At 40.9% G+C, this 27,802-nt stretch overlaps 1 protein-coding gene across 10 annotated transcripts in view; it reads right to left on the reverse strand.

Annotated features, from left to right (window-relative positions):
* The window catches only part of kcnab2a (potassium voltage-gated channel subfamily A regulatory beta subunit 2a), a 271,332-nt gene that overhangs the window by 133,132 nt on the left and 110,398 nt on the right, over positions 1–27,802 (reverse strand). Inside the window, exons 1-2 of one of the 10 annotated variants that reach the window (XM_080214998.1) lie at positions 14,226–14,274; positions 13,611–13,849 (exon numbers count right to left, since the gene is read on the reverse strand). The exons of 6 other annotated variants lie outside the window; for them this stretch is intronic. In XM_080214998.1, coding sequence (XP_080071124.1) covers positions 13,611–13,828 — 218 coding nt within the window. In that variant the 5' untranslated portion in view covers positions 13,829–13,849; positions 14,226–14,274. Of the gene's footprint in view, positions 1–13,610; positions 14,105–14,225; positions 14,284–27,802 lie in introns of those variants that run through there. 3 more of the 10 variants (XM_080215006.1, XM_080214996.1, XM_080214997.1) reach the window with 3 other exon arrangements.

A 27,802-nucleotide genomic window follows, 5' to 3' on the forward strand; every position in this document is an offset into this window, starting at 1 on the left:
GCACCAGAGAAACCATTCTTTCTGGTTGTATCACAGCTTGTTTTGGCTCCTGCACTGCCCAAGACGGCAAGAAACTACAAAGGATCGTGAACGAACCCAGTCCATTCGTGCAAACCAGCCTCCCATTCATTGACTTTGTCTACACTTCCCACTGCCTCGGAAAAGCAGACAGCATAATCAAAGATCCCACGCATCTGGGTATACTCTCTTGTCTTGTTATGTCGGGAAAAAGAGACAAAATCTGAGGTCACAGGCCAACTGATTTAAGAACTGCTTCTTCCTTGCTGCCATCAGACTTTTGAATGGAGCTACCTCACACTAAGTTGATCTTTCGCTACACCCTAACTATAACTGTAACAGTACATTTTCCACTCTCTCATTTCCTTCTCTACAGGATGGTAGTCTGCCTCCCTGGAGCAGGGGTACAGGACATATCGGAGAGGATAGAGGGAATTTTGAAAGGGGAGAGGACCCAGGCAGAAGTAATAATACACGTAGGGGAGAGGGACATAGGAAGGCAGAGTAGGGCAGATGTATGCAGGCAATTTAGGGAGTTGGGGTCCAAACTGAAGAGCAGGACCTCCAGGGTGGCATTCTCTGGGCTGCTGCCTAGTACAAGCAGGGCTAGGAATAACGAGATCATGCAGCTGAATGCATGGCTGAGGGATTGGTGCAAGGTAGAGGGCTTTACTTTTGTAGACCACTGGGAAGTATTTGTGAGAGAAGGGCAACTGTACAGGAGGGCTGGGGAAAATTTGAATGGGAGAGGGACAAATGTCTTAGCAGGGAGGTTAGCTGGAGTGTTTAGGCAGGGTTTAAACTAATGGGGGGGGGGGGGGGGGGTGGGGATGAGACTGATAGCTCATTAGACACTGGGGTTGGGAGTGAGTTGAGTGATAGGGTAGGTTTGGGTGAAAGGAAAATTATCAGGGAGAAGGAGGTTCTGAGTGGCCCTGGTGGGTTGGACTGCGTCTGTTTCAATGCGAGGAGTGTGACGGGTAAAACGGGTGAGCTTAGGGTCTTGCTGTTTGTGAGGAAGTTAGATGTGGTGGCAGTGAGGGAGACGTGGTTAAAGGAAGGGCAGGACTGGCAGGTGAATGTTCCTGGGTATAAGTGTTTTAGGTGTGACAGAGGAGGGTTGAAGAGAGGTGGTGGGGTGGCGCTGTTAGTAAAGGAGCACATCACAGCAGTGCAGAGGGAGGATAATATGGAGGAGTTAGGGGTTGAGTCGAGGAATAAAAAGGGAGAGATTACGATGCTAGGGGTACACTATAGGCCACCCAACAGCCCGAGGTCAGTGGAGGAAGGTATTTGCAGAGGCATTTTAGATAGGTGCAGAAAGAATGAGGTGGTTGTAATGGGTGACTTTAATCTTCCTGGAGTGGATTGGAAGGTGCCTAGAGCTGGGGGTACGGATGGGGAGGAGTTTGTAAAATGTGTTGGAAGGGTCCTTGGAGCAGTAGGTAATTAGCCCGACTAGGGAGGGGGCTATACTGGATTTAGTGTTGGGTAATGAGCCGGGGCAGGTGGTTGAGGTTGAGGTAGGCGAACATGTGGCTAACAGTGACCACAAGTCTGTCTACTTTAGGATAAAAATGGAAAGGGATGAGTGCCGTCCAAAGGGGAGGGTGCTGAACTGGGGAAAAGCGAGCTATAGCTGGATTAGGAGGGTGCTGAAGGACACTGATTGGGAGGGGTTGTTAGCTGGCAAGTCCACGGTTGGTAAGTGGGAGGCTTTCAAGGGCAAACTGATAATGTCGCAGGAAAGGCATGTGCCGGCAAAGAGGAAGGATGGGAAAGGCAGGATTAGAGAGCCGTGGATTACAGGGGGTATCGAAGACTTGGTCAGGAAGAAGAGGGAGGCATATGTTAGGTCGAAACAACTGGGAACGGAGAGTGCGCTGGAGGAATATACAGAGAGTAGGAGGGGGCTTAAAAGGGGAGTTAGAAGGGCGAAAAGAGGGCATGAAATGGCTTTGGCTGATAGGAGTAAGGAAAATCCAAAGGCATTTTACTCTTATATTAGGAGCAAGAGTGGTTAGAGGGAAAATTGGTCCTCTTAGGGACAAAGGAGGGGAGCTATGCATTGAGTCTGAGGGAATGGGGGAGATCCTGAATGAATACTTTGTGTCGGTATTCACGAAGGAGAGGGGTTTGGTGTCGTGTAATGTCTTGGAGGGAGCTGTAGATCAGTGGAAGGAAACATCCATTACGAGGGAGGAAGTGCTAGGGTTTTTAGGTAGCATAAAACGGATAAAGCTCTGGGGCCTGATGGTATTTATCCCAGGCTGCTTAGGGAGGTGAGAGATGAAATTGCTGGGCCTCTGGCGCAAATCTTTGTCTCTTCTTTGGACACAGGTGAGGTCCCAGAGGACTGGAGGGTAGCTAATGTGGTACCGCTGTTTAAAAAGGGTAGTAGGGATAACCCTGGTAATTATAGACCAGTGAGTTTGACATCGGTGGTAGGAAAATTATTGGAAAAAATTCTTAGGGATAGGATGTATGAGCATTTGGAGCGTTGTGATCTGATTAGGGATACGCAACATGGCTTTGTTCAGGGGAGGTCTTGCCTTACGAATCTGGTAGAATTTTTGGAGGAGGTGACAAAAACGGTTGACGATGGGCGAGCCGTTGATGTCATCTATATGGATTTCAGTAAGGCGTTTGACAAAGTCCTTCACGGTAGGCTGGTAGAAAAGGTTAAGGCACATGGGATACAAGGACAGGTAGCTAGATGGATTGAAAACTGGCTGGACAATAGGGGACAGAGAGTAGTAGTGGAAGGGTCCTTTTCTGGCTGGAGGTCAGTCACCAGTGGTGTGCCGCAGGGCTCAGTACTGGGACCTCTCCTCTTTGTAGTATATATAAACGACTTGGAAGAGGGTGTACATGGTGTGATCAGCAAATTTGCTGATGACACCAAGATGGCTGGATTGGCAGGCAGTGAGGAGCAGTGTCTGGCAATACAGCAGGATATTGATAGGCTGGTTGATTGGGCAGATACGTGGCAAATGGAGTTTAATCCGGATAAATGTGAGGTGATGCATTTTGGCCGGAATAATGTAGGGGGGAGTTATATGATACAGGGTAAGCCTGTAAGGAGTATAGAGTTGCAGCGAGACCTGGGGGTGCAAGTGCACAAGTCTTTGAAGGTGGCAGTGCAAGTGGAGAGTGTGGTGAAGAAAGCCTATGGTATGTTAGCCTTTATAGGAAGGGGTATAGAATATAAGAGCTGGAGTCTAATGTTGCAGTTGTACAGAATGTTGGTTCGCATTTGGAGTACTGCATCCAGTTCTGGTCGCCTTACTACCGGAAGGACGTGGAGACTCTGGACAGAGTGCAGAGGAGGTTTACCAGGATGTTGCCTGGTATGGAAGGACTGGGGTATGAGGAAGGATTGAAGAAATTGGGGCTCTTTTCCCTTGAAAGACGCCGACTGAGGGGGGATCTAATAGAGGTATATAAGATTATGAAGGGTATAGATAGAGTAAACAGAGGTAAGCTATTTCCTATAATAGAGACACGGAGGACATGGGGCCATGGACTTAAGGTGAGGGGGGAGCAGTACAACACAGATATTAGAGGGAGGTTTTTCACACAGAGGGTAGTGGGGGTATGGAATGTTCTGCCAAGTAAGCTGATGGAGGCAAACACGCTAGAGTCCTTTAAGAGTAAGTTAGACAGGCATATGACTGAGTTGGAGATGGATGGATATAGGAGAACCTTTTAAATAAGGGTCATTAGCATTGGGGCGTCCCTGGTAATGTAAATGGGTATAGTATGATAATAATGTTTTTTTTTCTCTTTCATTCACAGGTTTTAAGTCGGTCCACCTCGTGTCCAACGAGGGGCATACAGACGATGGGTCGTACTGGGGCTGCTCTTGGTTGTTCCAGATTGGCCTAGTGCTTCATGTCGTTAGTGTGTGCCTAAACTGGACAAGATACTGGGCAAGACGACAGCTCAGTGACTATCGCTGATTGCTGTGCAGACACATGGATTTGGGCCGGTGTCTGTGGGAGTTTGCGCATTCTCCCCGTGCTTGCGTGGGTTTTCTCCAGGTGCTCCGGTCTCCTCCCACACCCCAAAGATGTGCTGTTAGGCTGACTGTCAGGAATAAATTGTCCCGAAATCAGTTTCCCTCAATCTGGATGGCCATAAAACATTAGACAGGGATCATGAGTAGAGAGGCGGACTGGTGGTGTTGAGATGGCGGCACAGGCTCGTTGGGCCTGTTTCCCGGGCTGATTTTGTTCTTTTTTTGTTTTTTGTGACACAGCAGGATACAGATAGGTTGGTATATTGGGTAGATTGATGGCAGATGGAATTTAATCCTGACAAATGCGAGGTAATGCATTTTAGAAGGAATAATGCAAGGAGGAGTTACATGATAAAAGGTAGGCCGATTAAGAGTATAGAAATACAGAGGACCTGGGAGTGCAGGTGCACAAGTCTCTGAAGGTGTCACAGGTAGAGAAGGTTGTGAAGAAAGCTTACGGAATGCTAGCCTTTATAGGAAGGGGTATAGAGTATAAGAGCTGTCGTCTAATGCTTCAGTTGTACAGAATGTTGGTTAGGCCGCATTTGGAGTACCGCGTCCAGTTCTGGTCACCTTACTACCGGAAGGACGTGGAGACCCTGGAGAGGGTGCAGAGGTGGTTTACCAGGATGTTGCCTGGCATGGAAGGACTGAGTTACGAGGAAAGGTTGGAAAAACTGGGACTCTTCTCCTTAGAAAGACGGAGATTAAGGGGGGGATCTGATAGAGGTGTATAAAATAATGAAGGGAATAGATAGAGTTAACAGTGGTAGGCTTTTCCCTAGGTTGGGGACAACTATTACGAGAGGTCACGATCTAAGGGTGAGGGGAGGGGAAGTATAATTTGGATACTAGAGGAAGGTTTTTCACGCAGAGGGTCATGGGGGTATGGAACGCACTACAAGTAAGGTGGTGGAGGCAGGCACGTTGGACTTGTTTAAGGTTTACTTAGATAGACACATGAGCGAAACAGGGATGGAGGGTTATAGTAGATGGTATTAAAAAGGGTCAGAGCCTCGGGACAACACTGGAAATGTAGTATTACATGTTAATGTTTTTGTCTCTTTTAATCCATAGGTGTCGGTCCACCTTGTTGTCAAACGAGGGGCATGCACACGGTGGGTTGTGCGTGGGCTGCTCTTGGAGGTTGAGAGTGGCCTAGTACTTCGTGTTGCTGTGTGTGCTTAATCCTGGACCAGCAGACGGGCACCACAACAGCTCAGTGACTATCACTGCTAGCTGTGCAGATACATGATTTGGACCTGTGTCTGTGGGAGTTTGCGCATTCTCCCTGTGGTTGCGTGGGTTTCCTCCAGGTGCTCCGGTTTCCTCCCACACCCCAAAGATGTGCTCTTAGGCTGATTGGTGTACCAAATTGACCCTACACTACTCTCCCCTGAATCTGGCTACATTAGGGGTACCATTCACATACACATGGGGCAGGGTAGGTGTAGGGAAATGCTTTGATGAAATGGCAGCGCGGGCTCGTTGGGCCGAAGGGCCTGTTTCCCATGCTGGGTTGTTCTTTGTATGGTATGCTTTTTCCATATAGCAGGTGAAAAGCAATACTTTTCATGTATGCTAATACATGTGACAATAATAAATCAAATCAAATACATTCCAAGACAGAATTTGATTAACATGCCTTACAACTATTGTTGCTGAACAAGAGATCACATTTTTGATCTTTCATCTCAGAAAACTTTTGACACATTTCAAGATAATAGAAACCAATGGAAGATGGGGTTATTTCATCTTCCAGAGAATTTTGTATGTCTGCTGGGTACCTGTCTAGTGTGCAGTTCCCATTGTTCAACTGTATTTCTGTCAAGACAAAGTCCAGCACTTTGACTTTTTAATGCCTTCTTTTCAAGAGTCCCTTTTTCAAGTGAACCTCAACACTCTCAGATGTGGAATACTGTGAACTGCATGTCAGCAGTGCAATCCATCTAGTAATGTTCCAGATAAGGTCAACTTACAATTCATGACATCAGGTCACTCATGGTCTTGTATTTTCTAAAGAAAAATATGTCCTCTTTAAACAATTTTAAGACATCATTCGTTAGCTTAAGTTAACTAGACCTCACTCTGTCACAATTTCCATCATCATGACTCAGTTACATTCATGCCACACAAGTGCCGGGCAATGATAATCTCCAACAAGAGAGAATACAATCATCTCTCCTTGACATACATTCGTATTACTCTCACTGAATCCCTTATTATCAACATCCTGGGGATTATCACTGTCTAGAAACTGAACTGGACTAGCTTTATGGACAACAGCAGGTCAGAGGCTGACATTTCTGCAGAAAGTGACTCACCTCCTAACTTACCAAAGTCTGTCCACTATCTACAAGGCACATGTCAGGTGTGTGATGAACCAACCCCCTGACATTCAATGGTGTTACCATCACTGAGACCCCCACCGTCAACATTCTTGGGGTTACCATTGACCAGAAACTCAGCACATGGCTACAACAGTAGGTCAGAGACTAGGAATACTGCGGTGAGTGACTCACTTCCTGACTCCCCAAAGCCTATCCACCATCTGTAAAAGCACAAGACGGATGTGTGATGGAATTCTTCCCACTTGACTGGATGGGTGCAGCTCCAACACCACTCAAGAAGCTTGACACCATCCAGGATAAAGCAGCTCGATTGACACCACATCCACAAACATCCATTCCCTCTATCACCAACACTCAGTAGCAGCAATGTATACTATCTGCAAGACGCACTGCAGGAATTCACCAAAGATTCTCAGACAGCACCAAATCCACGACCGCTTCTATCTAGAAGGGCAAGGGCAGCAGATACATGGGAACATCACCACATGCAAGTTCCCCTCCAAGTCACTCACCACTTGGAAATATATCAGCATTTCTTCACAATCGTTGGGCCAAATTCCTGGAATTCCCTCCCCAATGGCATTGTATGTCAACCCACAGCACACGGACTGCAGTGTTTCAAGAAGGCAGCTGACCACTACCTTCTCAAAGGCAACTAGGGATGGGCTATAACCGCTGGCCAGCCAGCGAAGCCCATGTCCTATGAATGAATTAAAAAAACATTTGGAGATAAGGGAACATTTGGTTTGAAAGATGCTTTTAATACTTAGTATTACCGACGCTTTAAGGCGTTTTCCCAAGTCGCCCATGAACAATGTACTTGTACACATGTATATTTTATTCAATTTAACATAACCCAACAACAAAGTTATTTTACTTAAAAGGAAAAAAGGTTAGTTTATTTCGCACAATTGCTTTGGAACTTACCTAAAAATATAAAGTTATGAATGCACACAAAGATGAGTTACAAATGAAGATAAAGTTCAGTCTGCACTCAGTGCAGGCCTGATAGGTTTTGAAATCAAGACTTGAAGTTGGGGATCACAAGACACTCAAATGAAAGCCTTGAAATTGTAGAGTTGTCTCTACAACTGTAATGGCTTCCATTATCAATTTCCAGAGGTTGCTTTAACAAGTGGGCTTAGTTTTACAGGGAGGAGAAAACGCCCCTTGCTTTTGTTCTACAGGCATGGCACATCTAGCTGCCTGTTTACTTCACAGCAAACCAGTAGTTGTTTTTAGGTGCTCATCTCCGTCCCTCACCTAGTGACACTGTTTCAAGTGTTTCGCTGGGCAGGAAATGTCCACTAAAAAACTTCATCACTCTGCTACTGGTATTCAACCAGGAAGGGTAGCTGCTTCGCAGGAAGCTGTAAAAGCAAATTCTGCCGGGGTTCAAAATTGTCGGAATTGCTTGCAGGCTTCTGGGGAGAGCGGTACCTCACTCAAAAGGCACACTGATTCAAGGACTCGGCATCAGGGGGTAGGGTTTTTTTTTTACAACCCAGGACATGGTGACAGTTGAGGAAATTCTGTCCTTAGAAGTGTTCAATTCTGGCTGCAACCATTGCTCCCCGCTGGTAATACCGGCATGCACAATTGTTGGTCCCTGACTGAACCCTAGGCAGAAGTCCCACTGAGATCCTATATCCTAGGAAAGACCTATTGCTGTCCACTTAACTGCCTTATAGGCATAATAGTGGTGGGCTTTCCCCAGTAAGGTGACACACAGCTCTTTCAATCACAGAGTTGAAGAATCTATCCCAACTAATTATTTGCTATTTCACAAAAGCATCCAACATTATCCAATAGCCTACAAAACCACATTGTGTTTCAGGCACAAATAACAGAATGTGTGTGAAACACAGCCAGAGTAATTGTAAAAAGTGCAAAATTATTGGTGGCGCTTGAATTTCAATCAAATTTGCAACAGGCTTACTGTTTTAAAATCAGTTAAAGTGGAGACAGTGGGAAATAGCTATTAATATTGACAAGCTGATGTACATTTTTAAATTATTGAAAGGCTAGTTGTTGATTTTAGCAGAATACAAATGTCACAAACTTAACTAGCTCGGTAAAACCTCGGGAAATTTATCCCATCAGTTGCTAAGCCATGCAAGTTTATGCCACATTAGTGACCTCAGCTAGAACAGCAATATAGTTGTGAAATTTGTGCCACTGAGCATCAGGGAAGCTGTTCCTTTAAACTTTTAAAGCTATCAACTCAAGTGTGAAAATTAAATAGTAAATTTAAATAGTAAATAGAAAATTAAGCAGAACTAACAGGTTTCACGAAACAAAAAATTCTGCTACATTCAGCCAATTTAAGTTATACCTTATTGTTAACTCGGTTGGGATAGAGTCACCCAAACACTTTGAGCTCTTTGTGCAACTGAGAAAACGTGTTAAACAAGGATACATTAGTACCTTCCACTGGCTACCATGACAAAGTTGCTGATAACAGTAAGAAACCCAATTCCTCTCTCATCAATAAATGTAGTAATCTGACTATCAGCTGTTGCAACAACCTGTATGCATTACCTAAATTACAACATCCAATGAACAAGTGATCAGTTAATACAATGGTATGACTTCTTAAGTCATGTAACACTAGTAGTGTAAGAAACTATAGTAAGATCCATTCTTAAAAGGATGCCAGTGTATCGCGTACCAGTACAGACTTGATGGACCAAGGGGCCTCTTCTACACTGTATGATTCTATGATTTTTAAACAATCCAAATCTTGTCACAGAATTGAAAATTGTTTGGAGTACAAAAACAAAAAAGTTCTTTATCACCAGTAACAAGGTTGTACGAATTTGCGTGTCATCCTTGTATGAAAAATTCACTTAAACTACAATTTTTTGTAAACGTGTAAATTCTTAAAATTTGAAAATTTTCAATGTTCACTTCAGTGAAAAATTAGAAAATAGATTTCAGCAACTCAGCTAAAGAATTACTGAGTTAGTCAAATAAACTAAATTATTTCTGAAAAATGCAGAACCAATGCTGAAAGGATTATATAGGATTTGACTGTATAGTAGTACTTTAGAAGTGCAAGAGATGGACATATCAATGGGCAATGATTTACAAGTTTGGAGTTTATTTAATGTTCAAATATTTGCAGAAAGCTGTGAATTCAAAAGTTTCCAACAATTATGAGAAATAAAATCACAATGATGTTACATGAGAATGGCGGGGGGAAATCACCAAACCTTACAATCACACCACAGGTCCTGCACCTAATCAAAATGGAATATTTGTCCCTTTGGACCAACCCACATCCTCGCCCAACTCCAAAAGTGATGACTTATCTAAATGTCGAGACCAGCAAAAGCACGCCTTCCACTCTGGAAGCCTTGGATGAACGTGTATCCAAGGTCACCACCGCAGATGTCAGACCAACCTTCCTGAAAGTCAACCCACGGAAAACGGCTGGCCTCGATGACCACTCAGATCCTGCGTGGACCAGTTGGCAGGGTATTCACAGACTCCTCTAATCAATAATTCTTTACGACAATCTGAGGTCCCTATCTGCTTCAAGAAAACAACCATCTTCCCAGCGCCAAAGAAAAGCCAGGCAACATGGCTTAATGACTATCATCCGGTGGCTCTGACATCCATCATTATGAAATGCTTTGAAAGGTTAATCATGGCACGAATCAATTCCAGCCTCCCAAATTGCCTGAATCCACTACAGGTCACCTACTGCCTCAACAGATCCACAGCAAACACTATCTCTTTGGCCCTACATGCAATCCTGGAATGCTTAGATAACAAAGACACCTATGACAGACTCCTACTTACTGACTACAACTCAGCTTTCAACACCATTATTCCGACAAAACTCATCTCCAAACTCTGTGGCCTGGGGCTCGACTCCTCGCTCTGTGACGGGGTCCTAGAATTCCTAACCCACAGACCACAATTAGTAAAGATAGGCAACAACACCACCTTCACGATCATCCTCAACACACAAGGCTGTCTCTTCAGCCCCTTACTACTCCTTATACACCTATGACTTTATGGCCAAACTCCCCTCTAACTCTTTTGAAGTTTGCTGATGACACCACTGAAGTGGATCGGATCTTAAATAGTGATGAGGCACAATAAAGGAAAGAAATTGAGAATCTCATGAACAGGTGCAATGACAATAATCTCTTCCTCAATGTCAACAAATCGAAGGAGATAGTCACGGACTTCAGGAAGCGTAATGGAGGACATGCCCCTGTCGACATCAATGGGGACGAAGTGAAAATCGTTGAAAACTTCAAGTTTTTAGGTGTCCAGGTCATCAACAACCTGTGCTGGTCCCTCCATGCTGATGCTATAGTTAAAAAAGCCCAACAATGCCTCTAATTTGACAGAAGGCTAAGGAAATTTGGCATGTCCAGTATGACACTCACCAACTTTTACAGATGCACAAGAGAAAGCATTCTTTTTGAATGTATCATAGTTTGGTATGGCTCCTGCTCTGCCCAAGACCGCAAGAAACTACAAACGGTTGTGAACAAAGCCTAGTCCGTTCACGCAAACCAGCCTCCCATCCACTGACTTTGTCTGCACTTTCCGCTGAAGAGACAGCCTTGTGTATTGAGGATGATCGTGAAGGTGGTGTTGTTGCCTATCTTTACTTATTGTGGTCTGTGGGTTAGGAATTCTAGGACCCAGTCGCAGAGTGAGGAGGCGAACCCCAGGCCACAGTGTTTGGAGATGAGTTTTGTAGGAATAATCAAGGATCCCATACCACCCTGGACATACTCTCTTCCACCTTCGTCTGTCGGGAAAAGATACAAAAGTCTAAGGACACAGAGATCAACTGACTCAAGAACTGCTTCTTCCCTGCTGCCATGAGACTTTGAATGGACTTATCTTGTATTAAGTTGATCTTTTTCTGCACCCTAGCTACGACTGTGACACTACATTCAGCACTCTTTCCTTCTGTACGTATGGTACGCTTTGTGTGTGTAGCGTGCAAGAAGCAATACTTTTCACCATATGCTAATACATGTCACAATAATAAATCAAATCAAAATCCTTTTTTGGGACTGTTGACTCTCAGATGACTACTATAAAACCTTTCAGTCTGTCCCAGAACTACCCTTTGGAACTAATGACACAAGCAGTGGAACAATTTGATTCTGGCTCTAGATGAATTGTTTTCCCCCAAGACCAGTGTGAACGTGATGCTTAATACTGTTGGGTAAAATGCAAAGTGTGAGACCCTTAGAAATTGTATTAAAGGTGGGAACAATTAAAATCTTCAGTTAAGGAAATGGCTAAACCTTGAAGTCTGGCTTAATCAAGGACAGACCAGGAATTGATGTTACGGTTTCATGTGTTTTCTTTTGTTCAAAATGCCAACTTCTTTGCCTGCAAGAGAATTTGTGAGCTGTGTCAGCAATGATCAGCAGAGTACTATCTCTAACTGATACCAAAAGCACTGAAGAATTAGTAAGCATAGGTTTTGCCATCTCATTATCCATATCACTACAATCAGAGATTGCCTACTTAATGCAGAAAACAAATTATTTAATGGAATAAAAACAGAAAATGCTGAAAATACTTGGTGGAGAGAGAGAAACAGTGTTAAGCTGTCTGACAAAGAGCCACTACACTGAAATGTTAACTCTTCTTTACATAGATGATACCAAACTTAACTGTCGTCAGCATTTCTGTTCGTATTTTCGAATTCCAGCATCTGCACTACTTTACTTGTTTAATAGCAGTTTTTAAAAAAATGGTAATCCTACAAAGCCTTTAACTGATGTAGAATGTTGTCACATTTTCTGATTGGTAAACACTGATTCATTCTGTGGAGTACAGAAGCCCTTAGTGCAAACTACTGAAAAATATTTTACTCAAACCTGACCCAGTTGCATTTTATAAACAGCACTTTCTGTAACCCATTAGTAAATACCCATTAAATGATCCATTAGTAAATACACGTGTAACGATTCTTCATTGTCAATCTGGACCTCTCTTTCACTTTTCAAAATAAAACTGATTGAGGATTTTTCAAAATTCAGCTAGGTTTCAAGAATATAACGTGGCTTCTTATTGCTGTGAAAGAACAGCAACTTACAGATTGGCTTCTAATTTCTACAGAGCAATTCACAGTGCTTTGTTCCTGATTGACACCATCCCTGCTGATTTGCTCGTCTGACATCAGCACTCCTTTTTCTGTTTCATAAACATAGATTTCCTACTAAATGCTAAGTAGTAATTCACTCCTGCGAAGTTATATCAATAATTCAGAAGTTTCAAAATGTAAATTAGAACACACTAAAATTCTGTCTCAAATGCTTGCTCACAGATACAATATTTTAGCAGCTTATGTGGAAAAATCCAGCCCTTTCCACAGATGTATTGGTCACAGAGAATCATACCAGGGTTAAAAGGATTAAATTATGAGGACAGGTTACTTGGATTAGGCTTATATTATTCTGCACATTGAATAAAAATGTTTAAGATGATTAAAGATTTATTAGGGCTGAGAGAAATAAACTATTTTATTTGATGTGGAGCATTCAGTTCAAAAGGGCAAACCCTAAAATTAGAACTAGGCTGTTCAGAGGTGATGTTAGAAAGAACATAAAAACTAGGCATTGAGGCTAGCAGTCAAGTGAAAAATTCAAAGCTAAAATAGAAAGATTATTACCAAGGATACGAAGGGTTACAAATATAAGGTGGGTAGACACAGCTTAAGAGAGAGATCAGCCATGATTAATCAAATGATGGAACAACCTCAAGGGGCTGAATAGCCTATCCTTGTTCAGTAAAGAATATGTGGACACCAATCTTACTAATGCCAGGGCTATACAGCATGCTATTCAAATAGCAGTCTCCTTCCTGGAGTGCCTACCAATTCAGTGAAGAGAATTCCCAGTAAAAGTAGAAAAGTGGTTTACAACTTATCCAACTTTTGTATTAAGAAAAGAAAATATTTTTAAGAACAGGAAATGACATTAGCCCGAACAAATGCATCTCTGGTCAACCCAACCACCTTTTCATAATTTCCCTCAACACTTCTTTCACTACCAACATCACATGCTTGCTTCTCAAAGGCTATTTACAATGTCCATTACCACAGCACTTCTCCTGTAACTTGTTCTGTAAATCTACTTTCCTGATAAACACAACATTTTAGTTACAGGAAACATTAGAAATATGTCAATTGTCAATAATCAATTATGTGAATGAAAGAACATTCCCCTTACCTATATTTCATGCCTGTCTGGTACGCAGTACAGTCCTCTAGTGACAGACAGTGCATTAAGAGAAACTCTTCCATCTTCTTCGTCTGAACCAAGGCTCTGACTTCTCGGAGCTTCTGCATCTCAATCGTATCAGTGTGCCGCACCTGATTCAGACCCTGATCTGAATGGTATCTTGTTATTCGCTCCTTCAAATTTTCAGTGTATGACATGGACAACATTTTCTCAACTATCTTGGGAATCTGCAGATTTTCAGGTTGCACATTTTTGGATGAGAAGACCCGAGTCATATTTGCTGGGGCCCTACTCTCATTAATGTTAGATCCAGGAGTGGTGAACATGTTATGAGGTGGTAAAGGACATTAACTAACTGGACAAAATACTTTAGGCCCTACTATCTAAAAATAGTACCATTTGCTTGTTCACGAGCTACACTATTCTGGATGCCAACAAATAAGCAATATAGCATTCTGTAACTGGATCTCATCGTCAGCAAAGCTTCTCTCGAAATAGCAGAGAAAAAACAAGTTAATTTCATAAGTTGTACAGCATAACTTTCATATATTTTAAGAAGCACATTTATATAATTTCCATGTTATCAAATTGAAGGATATTTACCTTTAAAATTAAATAAAAGCAGCTACTGGGAAAAGCATTTTCCTGAAGTGGTTATATGTGAACTGAATCGTTGTGTGTCACTTTATGAGATCAAATATGATAATCCACAGTTGCACAGCTGGAATAACAACAGCATGTGGTGCTGCATAGGAGACTGTTAATTAGGTTAAGTGCAAGATCCTGGCATGGATAGAGAATTGGCTGACTGGCAGAAGGTAGAGAGTGGGAATAAAGGGGTCTTTTTCAGGATGGCAGCCGGTGACAAGTGGTGTGCCTCAGGGTTCAGTGCTGGAACCACAACTTTTCACAATATATATATTAATGATTTGGAGCAAGGAACTGAAGGCACTGTTACTAAGTTTGCAGGTGATACAAAGATATATAGTGGTACAGGTAGTAGCAGAAGCTGGCGTTGCAGAAGGACTTGGACAGATTAGGAGACTGGAATACAATGTGGAAAAGTGCGAGGTTATGCACTTTGGAAGGAGGAATGGAGGCAGACTATTTTCTAAATGGGAAAATGCTTAGGAAATCAGAAACTCAAAGGGGCTTCAAGATTCTCTGAAGGTTAATGTGCAGGTTCAGTCGGTAGTTAGGAAGGCAAATGCAATGTTAGCATTCATGTCGAGAAGGCTAGAATACAAGAGCAGGGATGTACTTCTGAGGCTGTAAAAGGCTCTGGTCAGACCCCATTTGGAGTACTGTGAGCAGTTTTGGGCCCCATATCTAAAGGAGGATGTGCTGACCTTGGAAAGGGTCCAGAGGAGGTTCACAAGAATGATCCCTGGAATGAAGAGCTCATATGAGGAACAATTGAGGACTCTGGGTCTGTAATCATTGGAGTTTAGAAGGATGAGGGGTGGATCCTATTGAAGCTCACAGGATATTGCGAGGCCTGGATAGAGTGGTCATGGATAGGGCGTTTCCACTAGTAGGAAAAATTAGAACTAGAGGGCACAAGCTCGGGCTAAAGGGACGATCTTTTAAAACAGAGATAAGGAGGAATTTCTTCAGTTGGAGGGTGGTGGATCGCTGCCACAGAAGGCTGTGGAAACTAGGTCATTGAGTGTTTTTGAGAGAGAGCTGGATAGGTTCTTGATTAATAAAGGGATCAGGGATTATGGGGAAAAGGCAGTAGAATGGGGATGAGAAAAATATCAGCCATGATTGAATGGCCGAGCAGACTCCATGGACCGAGTGGTCTAATTCATCTCCTAAGTCTTATGGACTTTCTAGGAATCAAAATAGAATTGACAGTTTGTTAGCATACATGTTAATACCAAAACTTGTAGATGCTGTAGAGAATCTGAGCTTTGGTAGCTAACTGAAATTTCTGCAGAAGACAAGGCACATGAAATATAACTTGAAAAATTACAATAATCGTAGAGATTCTTGGGCAATTTCTCTATTTTCTTTCCATCTTGAGTCATGTAACACCGCCCAGTAAAAGAATGGGCAGATAGCCAGATCTTCAATCTATATTGTTTGAACTGATCACAGGGAGGTGCATAAAAAGCAATAACTGGATAATTTACCTTCCAATTTTTACTCGTCAGGAAAGCTTTCAGCCAGCTTCCATTAGGGAACTCACTCCAACAGCGTGGCTAGACATGGGGAATATTGATGAGGGTTATACAATAATTGACTTTTGATTGCCCTATGCTAAAGTAGCATGGAATCATAATTGCTATATCTTGTCAAATGCATTTTATTCATAACAAAAGTACAAAATTTTCTTTGAAAAAAAATCATATTTCATACACTGTTTGAAGTTCAGGTATCACACTCTTTTCTTTAGTTGAAGAGATCATACACATGGCTATTGCCAGCAATTTAGAATATGGCAAGATAATTATCATATACTTATTACTCTGCCTCTGATTTATTTATGGGTAACCATTCAATAGGCACTGTCTACATCTTTGATAACTCATCTGGGCTATGGCCTGTATAATAAGCATCAGAGTATTCATTTGGAAAGATGGGAGATCTGAATTTTATACTGTTCTCAACGGAATGCAAACGTTTTCTTGCAGGCACTATTAGACAGCAATCAGGCGCAAGAACCATGACTACCTTCACTTTTCTAAACTTGGGCAGCTCACTGAGGCAACTGTTGTTATCTACACCTACACCCTGGCTTATATCTGATAACTTAACATAGGCCATCAATCACTACATAAGGTGTGCAACAATTGATTTTTTGATTAACATTCATAATCAAAAAAGATGTTGTCTATGGACTAGTTTGTTCACAGGCTCAAGTTACTTTTACATTCAATTTAATGGTTCCTAACAAAAAAAACACAGAAAATAAGGTACAAAAATGATGCAAGCTTCTAAAGTACGTTTGTTGGATTTTTCACAGGTGTGGTTGCCTTCTTTAGTGAAATCAGCAGGCAGGGGCACGTATACACCACTGAATCCAATGTAAAAGCAGCCTTTGATTGTCAAGTATGAAAGAGAAGGCCCTTATTTAATTGTGCTTTGCTGTTAGCAAAACATGACCCTTTGTCAATTCATTTCAGCACTTACAAAATCCTAACCCAAAAACATATCCTTGGATTATAAAATCATTTACTTCTCTAAGATGCCCACTCTTATAACATTTAGAATTCTGACCTGTCCATTCCATCTGAGGAGAAAAGTTTAACAAAACCCCTTTCCAGCTTCTCTGACATATTTTCCTCCTTTTCTGCCACTTTTCCAACCCCATTCACACCTTTCTCTGAAGGTGTCAATTCTTGTTGGGTTATAGTTTCATGATGTCTTTCAGTATTTTGTTCAGACTGCCATTCATCTTGGATGAGCTTAAATAGAGAGGTTAGACAAAATATTTTAACTTGAGGCATCACAGCCAAGCCCAATCATTAGATAGTAAATCACTAGAATTACTAGGCACTGACTAAAAGCAGTAATTGTAGCTGATTTTCTCCTGAGATCAATTGTAGTGTTCATACCATTACCCAGGCTGAAATAAATTACATCAAGGCAGAAAAGGGAGCAAACTCAGAATTTTCTTGATCTGTATAACTCAGCTATCCATTGCCCTAAGTCAGTTGATTTTAATTAAAAACATGAAAACCTCATTTTACCACCACTAGTTTTCAAAGGAATGCTATAAAAGGATACTATACTCAATAATTTGTAACTCTGATGATAAATTATTTTCTTCTATTTTAAATTTTTGTTAAGAAAGCAGACCTCTCATTTTATTTTAAAATAAGAAACTCCAAAATCATTAATAAAAATAAGTGGCCTGTTAGATAGTTTCCACAATGGAGAATTTTGCACCACATTATTCAAAGATTCTAAACAAATGTATTGTTCAGAGCTAATGTAATTTCAAATAAAAAGCTTTGAAGTTGGAAATTTGGAGTGGTCCTGGGCATGAAAGAATTAGGTATTTGCTTTAAAAATCATAGAATACCACAGTGCAGAAGGAGGCCATTTGGTCCATCGAGTTTGCAAGGATCACAATCCCACCCAGGCCCTATACCAATAACCCTATGCATTTAGCCTAGCAAGAAGCAATTTAGCACAGTCAATCCACCTAAACCTGTACATATTTGGGACTGTGGAAGGAAACCCACGCAGACTTGAGGTGAATATGCAAACTCCACACAGACAGTGGCCCAAGCCAAATAGAAGCAGGGTCCCTGGTGCTGTAAGGCAGCAGCGCTAAGCACCATGCCACCCTGAGTATTGTGTAAAAGCATGGGCCTTATTTACCACACAATGGGGGTGATTCTCTCAGCTCCTACTGTGTGGAAGATAAGGACTATGCCACCTATAGCACTCAATGGGCCAGGAGACTTAAGCAGAAGCCCCCGCTGGGCGCTACGGCCTCAGAGTCTGTGGCTGCCAGATTTCCAGCGCCATCCGTTCCGTGCCAGAAATTGGAGCTGCAAAATTTATTTAAATCAGACATACCATATCATTAGCGGGCCCAGGTCTCCCACTTGTGGGGGATTGGTGGCCTGACCTTGTTGGAATGTGGGAGGGTGGGGTTCCTTGGAAGCCAACCGGGTGTCAGGGATAAGAGGTGAGGGTGTCCCTGGGTATTGCCAGCTTGGCAATGCCAGCCTGGCCACCTGGCAAAGTCCAAAGGACAGTGCCAATGCCCAGAGGGCACCCTGGCACTATCTACCAGGCATCAGTGTCCAGGGGAAGGAAAGAGACAAGGTCGGTGGGGGTGGTGGGTCCCCACTTGGCTGTGGCAGAAGGAGGCAGGTCAGTGATTGGAGCAGGCCAGTGATCTGAAGGCCAGCATTGCGGGGCTACTGCTCATGCGCTGATCTCAGTGCTGCCTATGCGGTAGCCCGCTCAGTTCTAAGCCACTGTCCTCTCTGATTTTTCACATGATTCACACTAGGGCACTCAGCAATGCACGAGTGTGGGAGGTTTACTCCAGTTTTTATGCAAATTCGACACCAAGAATCTTTTGAGGAATATGCCACCCAATATCTGTGCATTCAGATTTGTTCCAGTTTCAGCTAACAGGAAGTTAAAACGGTTTTAAAACCTCATGCATTTCGAATGAAACACCGTTCAGAATCACTGTGTTCATAGAATGAGGCCAAATTAATTCCAAATCTAATTCAAGTGACCCAAAATAATGCAACAGGATCTGTGCACTCCCACAAGAATGTAGTAAAACAGGGGATAGATTAAACAAACAAAACTGGACCTGCTCAACCATTTTGCTGCTAATTTTAAGCAGACTGAATCTTTCAAGTCCACTATATCCCCACCAGTAGGTATTTCAGTGATTCTTTACCCCTCCAATTTTTTTTCCATTTTTTCTGAAATTACTGATTCATGCTGCACAAAAATTTGACAAGAGCTGGAAGCCCTCAAACGTGTTACTCAAATATAGGCCCAGACAGCAAGAGTCAGCAAGTTTTTCATTTGTAAAAGGCTCTGTGGCCAAATCCACTTCTGTCCAGGCAATATGTCCAAACATGTGAACTTTATAATAGGTATTACTAGATTGTGCTCAAGAGCTGGGGTAAAACAGACTGGCAAGGCTCATACATACCAAATGATCACTCTGGTGACAATCAAGAAAATTACAAACAAAGTAGTGCCGTAAAATGGAATGCAATTGTCTGAATATGAAGTACATACCACATTAAGACAAGCACATGATCAATTATACCAATAATTTATAAATCAAATTTGAGCCACTGGAAGTGGGTTGGGTTCCCATTTTCCTCTTAGCCAAGGTGGAAGGAGGAAAGGAGAAAAAAGATGACCTTTCCTACATTAAAAAGCTGGCAATGTTTCTGGCTTCATGCATTAAAAGAACTGGCTAAATCAGGTCCAATTTGGCAAGAATACCACAGGATAAGGGGAGCAAAACTAGACCTGGAGAAGTTAGGATGGATAGGGAATATGCTATTTGGATTGGAGATATAAAACTTTTTAAAAATCATTGCTTTTAAACATGATAAACATACATAGAAAACCACCATTTTCAAGTTCCAAAGCTCTTATTTTTAATATGCAACTAAGATTGAATCTATGTTAAAGTATAGCTGATGGTTTCAACTTCCAAGAATTGGAACAAATATGAACATGATCTGTAAAAGTCCTTTGATGAACTCCATTTTATAACAATGCCCAAGCTTCCTTACGTGCATTGCACAAAATCTAGTTATAAGCTAATAATGATACACTGATGGGCAATCAAATATCTGTTGAGCAGGTTTAACACAGTTAAGCCCCTGTCTCTTCCCTCACAAAAAAAGATTTTTGGTTGGATTCAAAGCAGCAGTCAGCTACGTAAAGTAGGCAGATCCCAACGAGTCAACAGGAGATATCACAAAAACACAAATGAGATAACAATGGTAACAATCAGCATTTCAGTTCCAAAAGTAGACACTACACAGTTGACTTGTGAAAAATACTGAAAAACTACACAATTCAATAACTTAACACTGCAGTTTTATCTTCTTTCAGATTTATGGACATCTGGATACCTGAACCACAAACAGGCTAAAGCTTTATAACTGATTCAATTTATATTGAAAAGAACTGGTCATTTTTTTTGTGACCGAATTGGGTGGGGCAAGGGACAAGGGACGAGGGACAATCCCACACACACGAATTCCCAAATCCTCCCTGCTTTGGTACGTAAGTCCTTGCTGTGGCAAGTCAAGAAATACATAGTAAAGCAAAATAAAATATTCAGTAACGTGCATATAGCAAAACGATTTTTTTAAACCACAGTATAAGAATGCTTCTTCACTCTGATTAAGTTCAATCCTTGCTGTGCTTATTACAATACTTCCTTTAGAAAATGCACAACTTTGAGAACCAGACACAATTGTCAATCTTGTGCCAAAGTGGAGAAAGGTTTCATATTGCGGCTTCAACTGAAGTTCTATCGTGCAGTTCTGCTTATTAAACTACTGGCGTTAATTTTAAAGGTCATTAAGTTGTCAAAATAAAAATGCATTTAAAATACACAAGTACAAAAATCATACCCATCAATAAAGCAATGTTTTCCAGTAGCTGCTTTTATTTCAAATTAATCAAACTTTTACACGCTCCAAATTTACATATTTTAGCACAAATGCTACATAAACTCTTCTCCCTTCATGTTTAGTGATTCAATTGCAAAAATTAATATTCTTCATAAGCGCTTAAGGTTTCAGATAAAAGCTAACATCATTTAAAAAGTAATACAAATAAAGTTTATCTGCATACTATCTATTCAGAAAGATAACTCAGCATCACGACTGTCTCTTCCAATTATTCTTCTAAAGTTAAAAAAAGGAAAAACTCACCTAATTGCCAGCTGCTTGGTTAAAAACTAGGAGTGAGATTTGCAAGGTCTGCAAAGACGCTACTACATTACTTTGTTTGAGAGGGGAGGGGGTGGGTTCTAATGTCAGTCAAATGCAATTAGCAAGTACCAAATCCATCCCCCTTCCCTGGACTAAGTGGTTTTCTGATGCAGCCCATTTGCTTTTATCAGTGTACTTGCATCTTGGCAAATAGTGGTTAAATTATTTAGGGCATTCTCTTCCACTAAAAGCTTACTGTAGCAGATGAAGTATTGCTTACTATGTAAAGGGATGAAGCCATTGCTACCTTTAATGAAGTATTAGCACAGAAACCCGTGCAAGTTTTTCATCATTTTTTGCAGAGTGAATATATTTTTGTAACTGGACAATAATGATTGGCTAAAAACTGTGTTAAATCCCAAGATAAATGGACCAATTAGTTCAACTCCTAGAAAGTGATTTCAGCAGAGGTTATTTTAGATTATTCTGATGTAAAGACCCCTTACTGCTTTTTCACTAACTGGAGTGCTTATGATTTCCTTTAATACAACACTGCAGTCTATGATAACTGCATGAACTCAAAATTTAAAGCATGGAATCTTTTTCAAACATAACAACGCCTCAACTGTTTACAATGTCTCCTGGGTTGTGATATCTGCATTATAGAGGCACTGTTAACATCCCCGTGTCTGAAAATTTTTAAATACTTCATGGAACAAAAAAAGTCAAGTTTTGAATTTTAAAATTCACAATAAATCAGATTTGTTTAAACTAAGTTTGAACTTTTGTCGTTGTACTGCAACAAATATGAAATGAGATCACCTACCCAAGAGTGGCAAGATCTTACTTGTACCAAACTGGTGACACTTTTGGCACCAGCACTAACAAAAACGGCGGAATAACAACTTATATTTATATAGCACCTTTAGTGTAATAAAATTCCCCAAGATGTTTATAAGAACATTTGAACAGAAAATGGATGTAAAAGGGAGGGGTATAAAAGAGTAATGGTATTGGACTAGCAACCTAGAGGCCCAGGCCAATATTCTGGGGCACAGGCTCAAATCCCACCACATTAACTGAATTTAAACTCCACCAGCTAATAATGCCAGAACTGGAAGCTAGTCTCAAACTATTAAGTATCATAAAAAACAATCTGATTTTTATTTATATCCTTTAGATAAGGAAATCTGTTATTCCTGCCTGATCTGTCCTGATGTGACTCCAGACCCATATAAATGTGGTTGACTCCTAATTGCCCTCTGAAATGACCTTGCAATGTATTCAGTTCAAGGGCAATTAGGAATGAGCAATAAACGTTTGCCTTACCAGCAACACCCATATCCCATAAAAGAAAAAAGCACCTCTTACCAGTGGCTTATCTTCACCTAGCTTTCACATGTGGCTCCAAATGGTTGTTCACATGTGACAATTTCACACCCTGGAAAACCACTTTGATGGGCAGGCCAAACCAGATTAGGGTCGCCATCAGGTCTCCTACTATCAGCAACATGTCTTACCTGACCTAATGCATCAGATTGTTCCAGGAAAACCCAATCTCAAGTCAAGGTTTCAGTCCATAACCAGAATCTGTCAGCAGTGGATAAATTCAATTATCTAAGCAGCACTCCCTCTCAAGCTGCCTATGTAGACAACAAGATTTACCAAAGAAAATGTAGCCTCTGACACAGGGGTAAGTCCGCTATCAAACTGAATAGAGCAATAAACAGTTCTGCCCAATTTTGCTCTAAGCAGGCAAGACTTAGACTGTATCGTGTCAATAAGCTTTCATGTGAGCTGCCTTTGAATGCTTCTGAAGATCAGATGGCAAAATACCAGACACCAAGGTGCTCACCCTAGTTGGCATGCTAAGCATCCACAGCACACTGAGTCACAACTGAATTGGGCTGGTCATGAAACCAGAATGCTGGACACTTGCTTCTGGTTTCTTACTAAAGAGAATTTCTGGAAAGCTAAGCACGTGATGTGCTCTCATGGTGGTCGAGGGAAGAGCTACAAGTTTATTCTGAAGATTTCACCTATGAGTTTTGGTATCAACTTTGAGTCCTGGGAGAACTCAACCAGGATCATTACACTAGGCACAAACAAATAAAACAAAACGGTGCGGCCTCCTTCAAAAGTACATATCAGAGGCTGAGGAGAAATGAAAGGCGTGGAAGCACAAAACCAAAACACATACAAAACTCAATCTGTGGTATCCTATTCAAACACAGAACTTTTCTTGCTTAGATCAACAATCACAGTCACTGGAACCCTACCAAATACCTCAGATGATGAACATGGTCATCTCCATCTCAAAGGACAAGCATGCAGATGAAACAAATTATGACAACGAATAACATAAGTAGATATTAGGTCGGATGACTAAAATACATTGTTAACCCTTGTCTTAAAGGAGGAAAGTGAGGTAGCGAGCTAGAGAGATTTAAAGAGAATATTCAACACCTTGGGGTCTAGGCAATTGAAGGTGTGGTTGCCAATGTGAGGGAATAAACATTTCACTACTGGGCGGACAATTAACACACATGAAGGCTCCTAATCATAAAGAAAACTAGCCCAGTACAACACTAAGATACATCAATATCTGACAACCTACAACGTTGGATATTTTCTCAATATCACATCCATCACTAAATGTCAAGCTTTTGGCAACACTACATGAAAAATGACTAACCACTGTGATCAATGTACTGAATAAGTACATATTTTAACATACTAACTGGAAAATCTGAAAACCCTGGCACTTGTATCCAATGGTGATCATGTCAAATAGCCTCCAGTTTCCAAGTCATCAGAAAGTGCCGTCTGCTTTAGGGGCATATGTAGTTAACTATGCAGCACAGCTCTTACATCCAGTGACAGCAGCAACAGTCAGCTGAAGCCTGAACCTTGATCAACTCTTCGCAAGAATATCACAGTCCTGAGCTATGTAGATATTGTGGAATAATAGAGTGCACCCCACATAGCTTCATACATCACCATCTCTACTTCAGCAATTATACACAAACTATCATTTGCCTACAGCTTGCTTTTCCTTTCCCTTCATTTTTGCCCATTCCTTTATCTTCTTTGCCTTCCAGCTTCACAACTAATCGAAATGTTTTTTTCAATCTCCTAAAGCCAAGGAGTTTTCTCGGCTATTCTGATGGATAATTATAATTTTCCACTCCTACCAGTGGTCTGTACTTGAAACTATACATGAATACAATAGCAAACTACATATGAAAATTGGGTGCAAACAACCCAAGACTCATTTCAAACCAACAGGTTATATGAACTGCACCCAAATCAGAAAATAAGTTCTCTCAGGAATTTAAAAAAAGACAAAGACAATCAGTTCATCCCATTGAAGATATTCTTCGTACTGAAGGGAAATATCAATTAACAATGTGATTCCCTAATGTTTCATTCCCTGATAAAGATATCTTCACTGAATATCTGACCATTCGGCTGTACACAAGACGACAGATGAATCCAGAAAAAATGCATAATTTTCTAACAATATAATCCAAAGTAAAATCCTAATATTGGAAAATGCACAACTGCATATGCATGGGAGCTGCAAATGGTTCCACAATGGCTTTACTGCACATACTGAAATTGAGAAATGAGAGAAAATATTTTGTAGCTTGAGGCCTTCCTCAGGCAAGACCAATGCATAGTCTATCTGATGACAGCCGAAGACAGCAGTAGACTTCTTTTATTTTTTACGGTATTGGCATGAGAACCATTTGTTATACTATGTCCTCTTTTCGACACATGCACCCAGCCACATCTCAACATAAATGTAAATGCATAGTGATACTGAATACAAACCATTAATCCCAAACCAGCTTATATTCATCGCTCACCGTTAGTTTTATCCCATAAAATAATTACATTGTTAGTTATTTGCATTATGAATATAATAAGAAAGGAAATCACATTGTAACACTTCAACAGCATCATTTAAAATAAATTGATAATAGAAAGTGGATTACTGTATTACTTCTGAGGTATAGACAATGTCGTAATGTAGGAAAATGCAACAGCTAATCTGTATGTGGTGGATCTCACAAACAATGAAATAAATCACCAATTAATCTGTTCTTGGTTGTGTTGGCTAAAGGGATAAATGTTGGTAAAGGCACTGGGAGAATTCACCTGCTCTTCAAAATCAGATTGTCTGAAAACAGCACCATCAGGACTGTTACATTTCCTTAGTACTGCATGGAGGTGTCAGGATGGATCAAATCCTGGAGTGCAGCCTGATCAACATCTTTCAGGCTCAGCGGAAAGCACTACTACAAAAGCCAGATTCTTTGAACTGCACAGTGAAAATCACTTGTCAAGAAATTCTCATGTACCCCCATTACAATGAAGTAGGTTAAAAGGAATCAACCCAATTTCAAATCCAAGTTTTTTAGATTCAGATTTCAGTTCATGAATTGTTGCACTTAAACAAAATACAATAGTTATTTGCCCATGTTTACAGATTGAGGATTTTTTTTTCAGTTTAGAGAACATTACAATTAACTTGGTTCTTCTACAATACCTCCTTGAACAAAAGCAATGATTTTGTTCAATTATATATTATGTACTCATCTTCCCCCCATACTTTGAACTTTCATTTGTCCTATACTAAAGACCTGCAAATTTCATCTCAATTTCTCACCCAGATCAAACCTTACTGCACTTGTATTTTTTTTTAAAAATCAGGATAATTTTTCTTTTTAATATCTCAGCGCTGGCCCCATGGCCACATTTCCTCCATTACTTTGAGGGAGATAAATTAATCTGTGGAAACTAATGAGGTAATACCCTCTTATCCAGAACAGAGAAAATCCTAATGCAAATTCTCCAGAACCACCTACTCCCTAGAACTGAGGAATTCCTCCTAGAGATAGTGTGCCTTTAAACGTTCCAAAGAAATCTCTGACATGGCCTTTGTTGCCAAGCAAATCCAAGAAAAATGTTGAAAAACACCCAGAACTCCTCATTCATTGACTTGACCAAATCATCAGTAAATCATGAGGTTCTGTGGATTGTGCTCCAAAGATTTGTATGTCCAATAAACTTCATCAGAATTCTGCAACTGCTTCATGATGATAAAATTGATAGGTTGAGTGGATAACCACCATGCTATTTACAATCTACCTGATAACGACGATTCAGCTCAGCAGGCGATCAACTGCCCACTGGTCTGAATATCAAATACTGGCAATGTAGAAAACTAACTTCAAGTCACCTGCACACAAAAACTAAACTGACCACTATGACATACAGACATAAATGATCTATAGTTTGCAGATGATTGCAATGTCTTTGCCCACTTTGCACTCGACTTGCAAATCACTCCCGATCTCTTCAAATCAGCATACAAGAAACTCGGCCTATCCTTGAACATCACCAAAAGAGAATACATCAACCCACACTTGGTCAGCTAAATATTCCAGTGCCATATATGTTGAAGGAGATATTCTGGAATATGTTTCTTGGAAACTGCATCTCTCAAAAGTGCTGCCATTGATTAGGAGATCCAACACTAGACTAAATCTGCCAGTTTAGCCTTCGACAAATTACGACAGCAAGTGTCAACAAAGACTTCTGCAAGTCAACAAAATTGCTAGTATACAGAGCAGTTGTCATCACCACACTCCTGAACTCAGACATGAACTCTATATCAGCAACACATAAGAGCACAGAGAAATTCCATCAGCAATCCCTTCATCACATCGTCCACCTTCATCACATCATCCAGGGGAGGACAAATGCTAGTGTCCTTCTTGAAGCCAGCTCCACAAGCATTCTGGCAAAACTCCTGTAAAATTAACGTTGATGGACTGGATGTGGCGGATAGGTGATCAAAAAGCATCTCCCAAGCCACGTCCTGTTTTCTCAACTTTCAAATGGTCAGTTTACTGGGAGGATAAAGAAAATGCTTCAACGGCACTCAAGTTCTGTTTGAAAGGCGGCAATGCTGACATTAATGACTGCAAGGGGCATACTACCAATCATTCAAACTGGCAATAACTTTCCACCAAGTTGCATCATGCTTCAAGTCCAAACACCTTAAAGGTGAGGCAAAGTAGCAGCAAAGGAGGAAAGATAAAGAAGCAAAGTTTGATTTCATGCATCATGGGATGACCTGCCCCACATGCGCAGGCTGGGAATCAGCCTGTTCAGTCACAAGATGACCCATGGTACAAACTCATGAACCTGAATAGATGTTATCCCCAAAACAGGGGACAACCACCAATGATTACTTTGAGCAGAAAAATTTCCAGATGGGGAGTAGAGACTCTGCAAAGAAAGTTTTTTCTCAAAGATGTGACTGATTCCAGTGTATCTTTTCTTTCTATTTGAGACCGAGTTCTCAAATTCTCAGAGATCATGAAATGATTATCTATTCAGAGGTTTTAAAACTCATAGTTCATTGCCCAGCAACCAGACACAAATTATTTACAACTGGATGTGCTTGTACTGAATTCAAGTGAAAATGTGTTTAAGAAAAAATGTACTAACTCCCAAAATCATTTACAATGTAATTAATTACACAAACAAGGTTCCAGTTAACGTTATACCAGACCTACAATGAAAATCCTGCATAGCCACTGAAAATGGCATTTACTCCTATAAACCAGCATCTTCATATGGTATAGAAGCTATGTCCTATTAAGTTTGGATCTTTAAACTTTTGACACAAGTAAACCAAGCAAAATGAGAAAGTTAATTTTAAAATAGTTTCACAAACGTAATTTTTACAACTTTTTTCCAATAATA

The sequence above is a fragment of the Carcharhinus amblyrhynchos genome, chromosome 30 (assembly GCF_965287045.1).
Source record: "Carcharhinus amblyrhynchos chromosome 30, sCarAmb.v2.hapA, whole genome shotgun sequence".
NCBI lineage: Eukaryota > Metazoa > Chordata > Chondrichthyes > Carcharhiniformes > Carcharhinidae > Carcharhinus > Carcharhinus amblyrhynchos.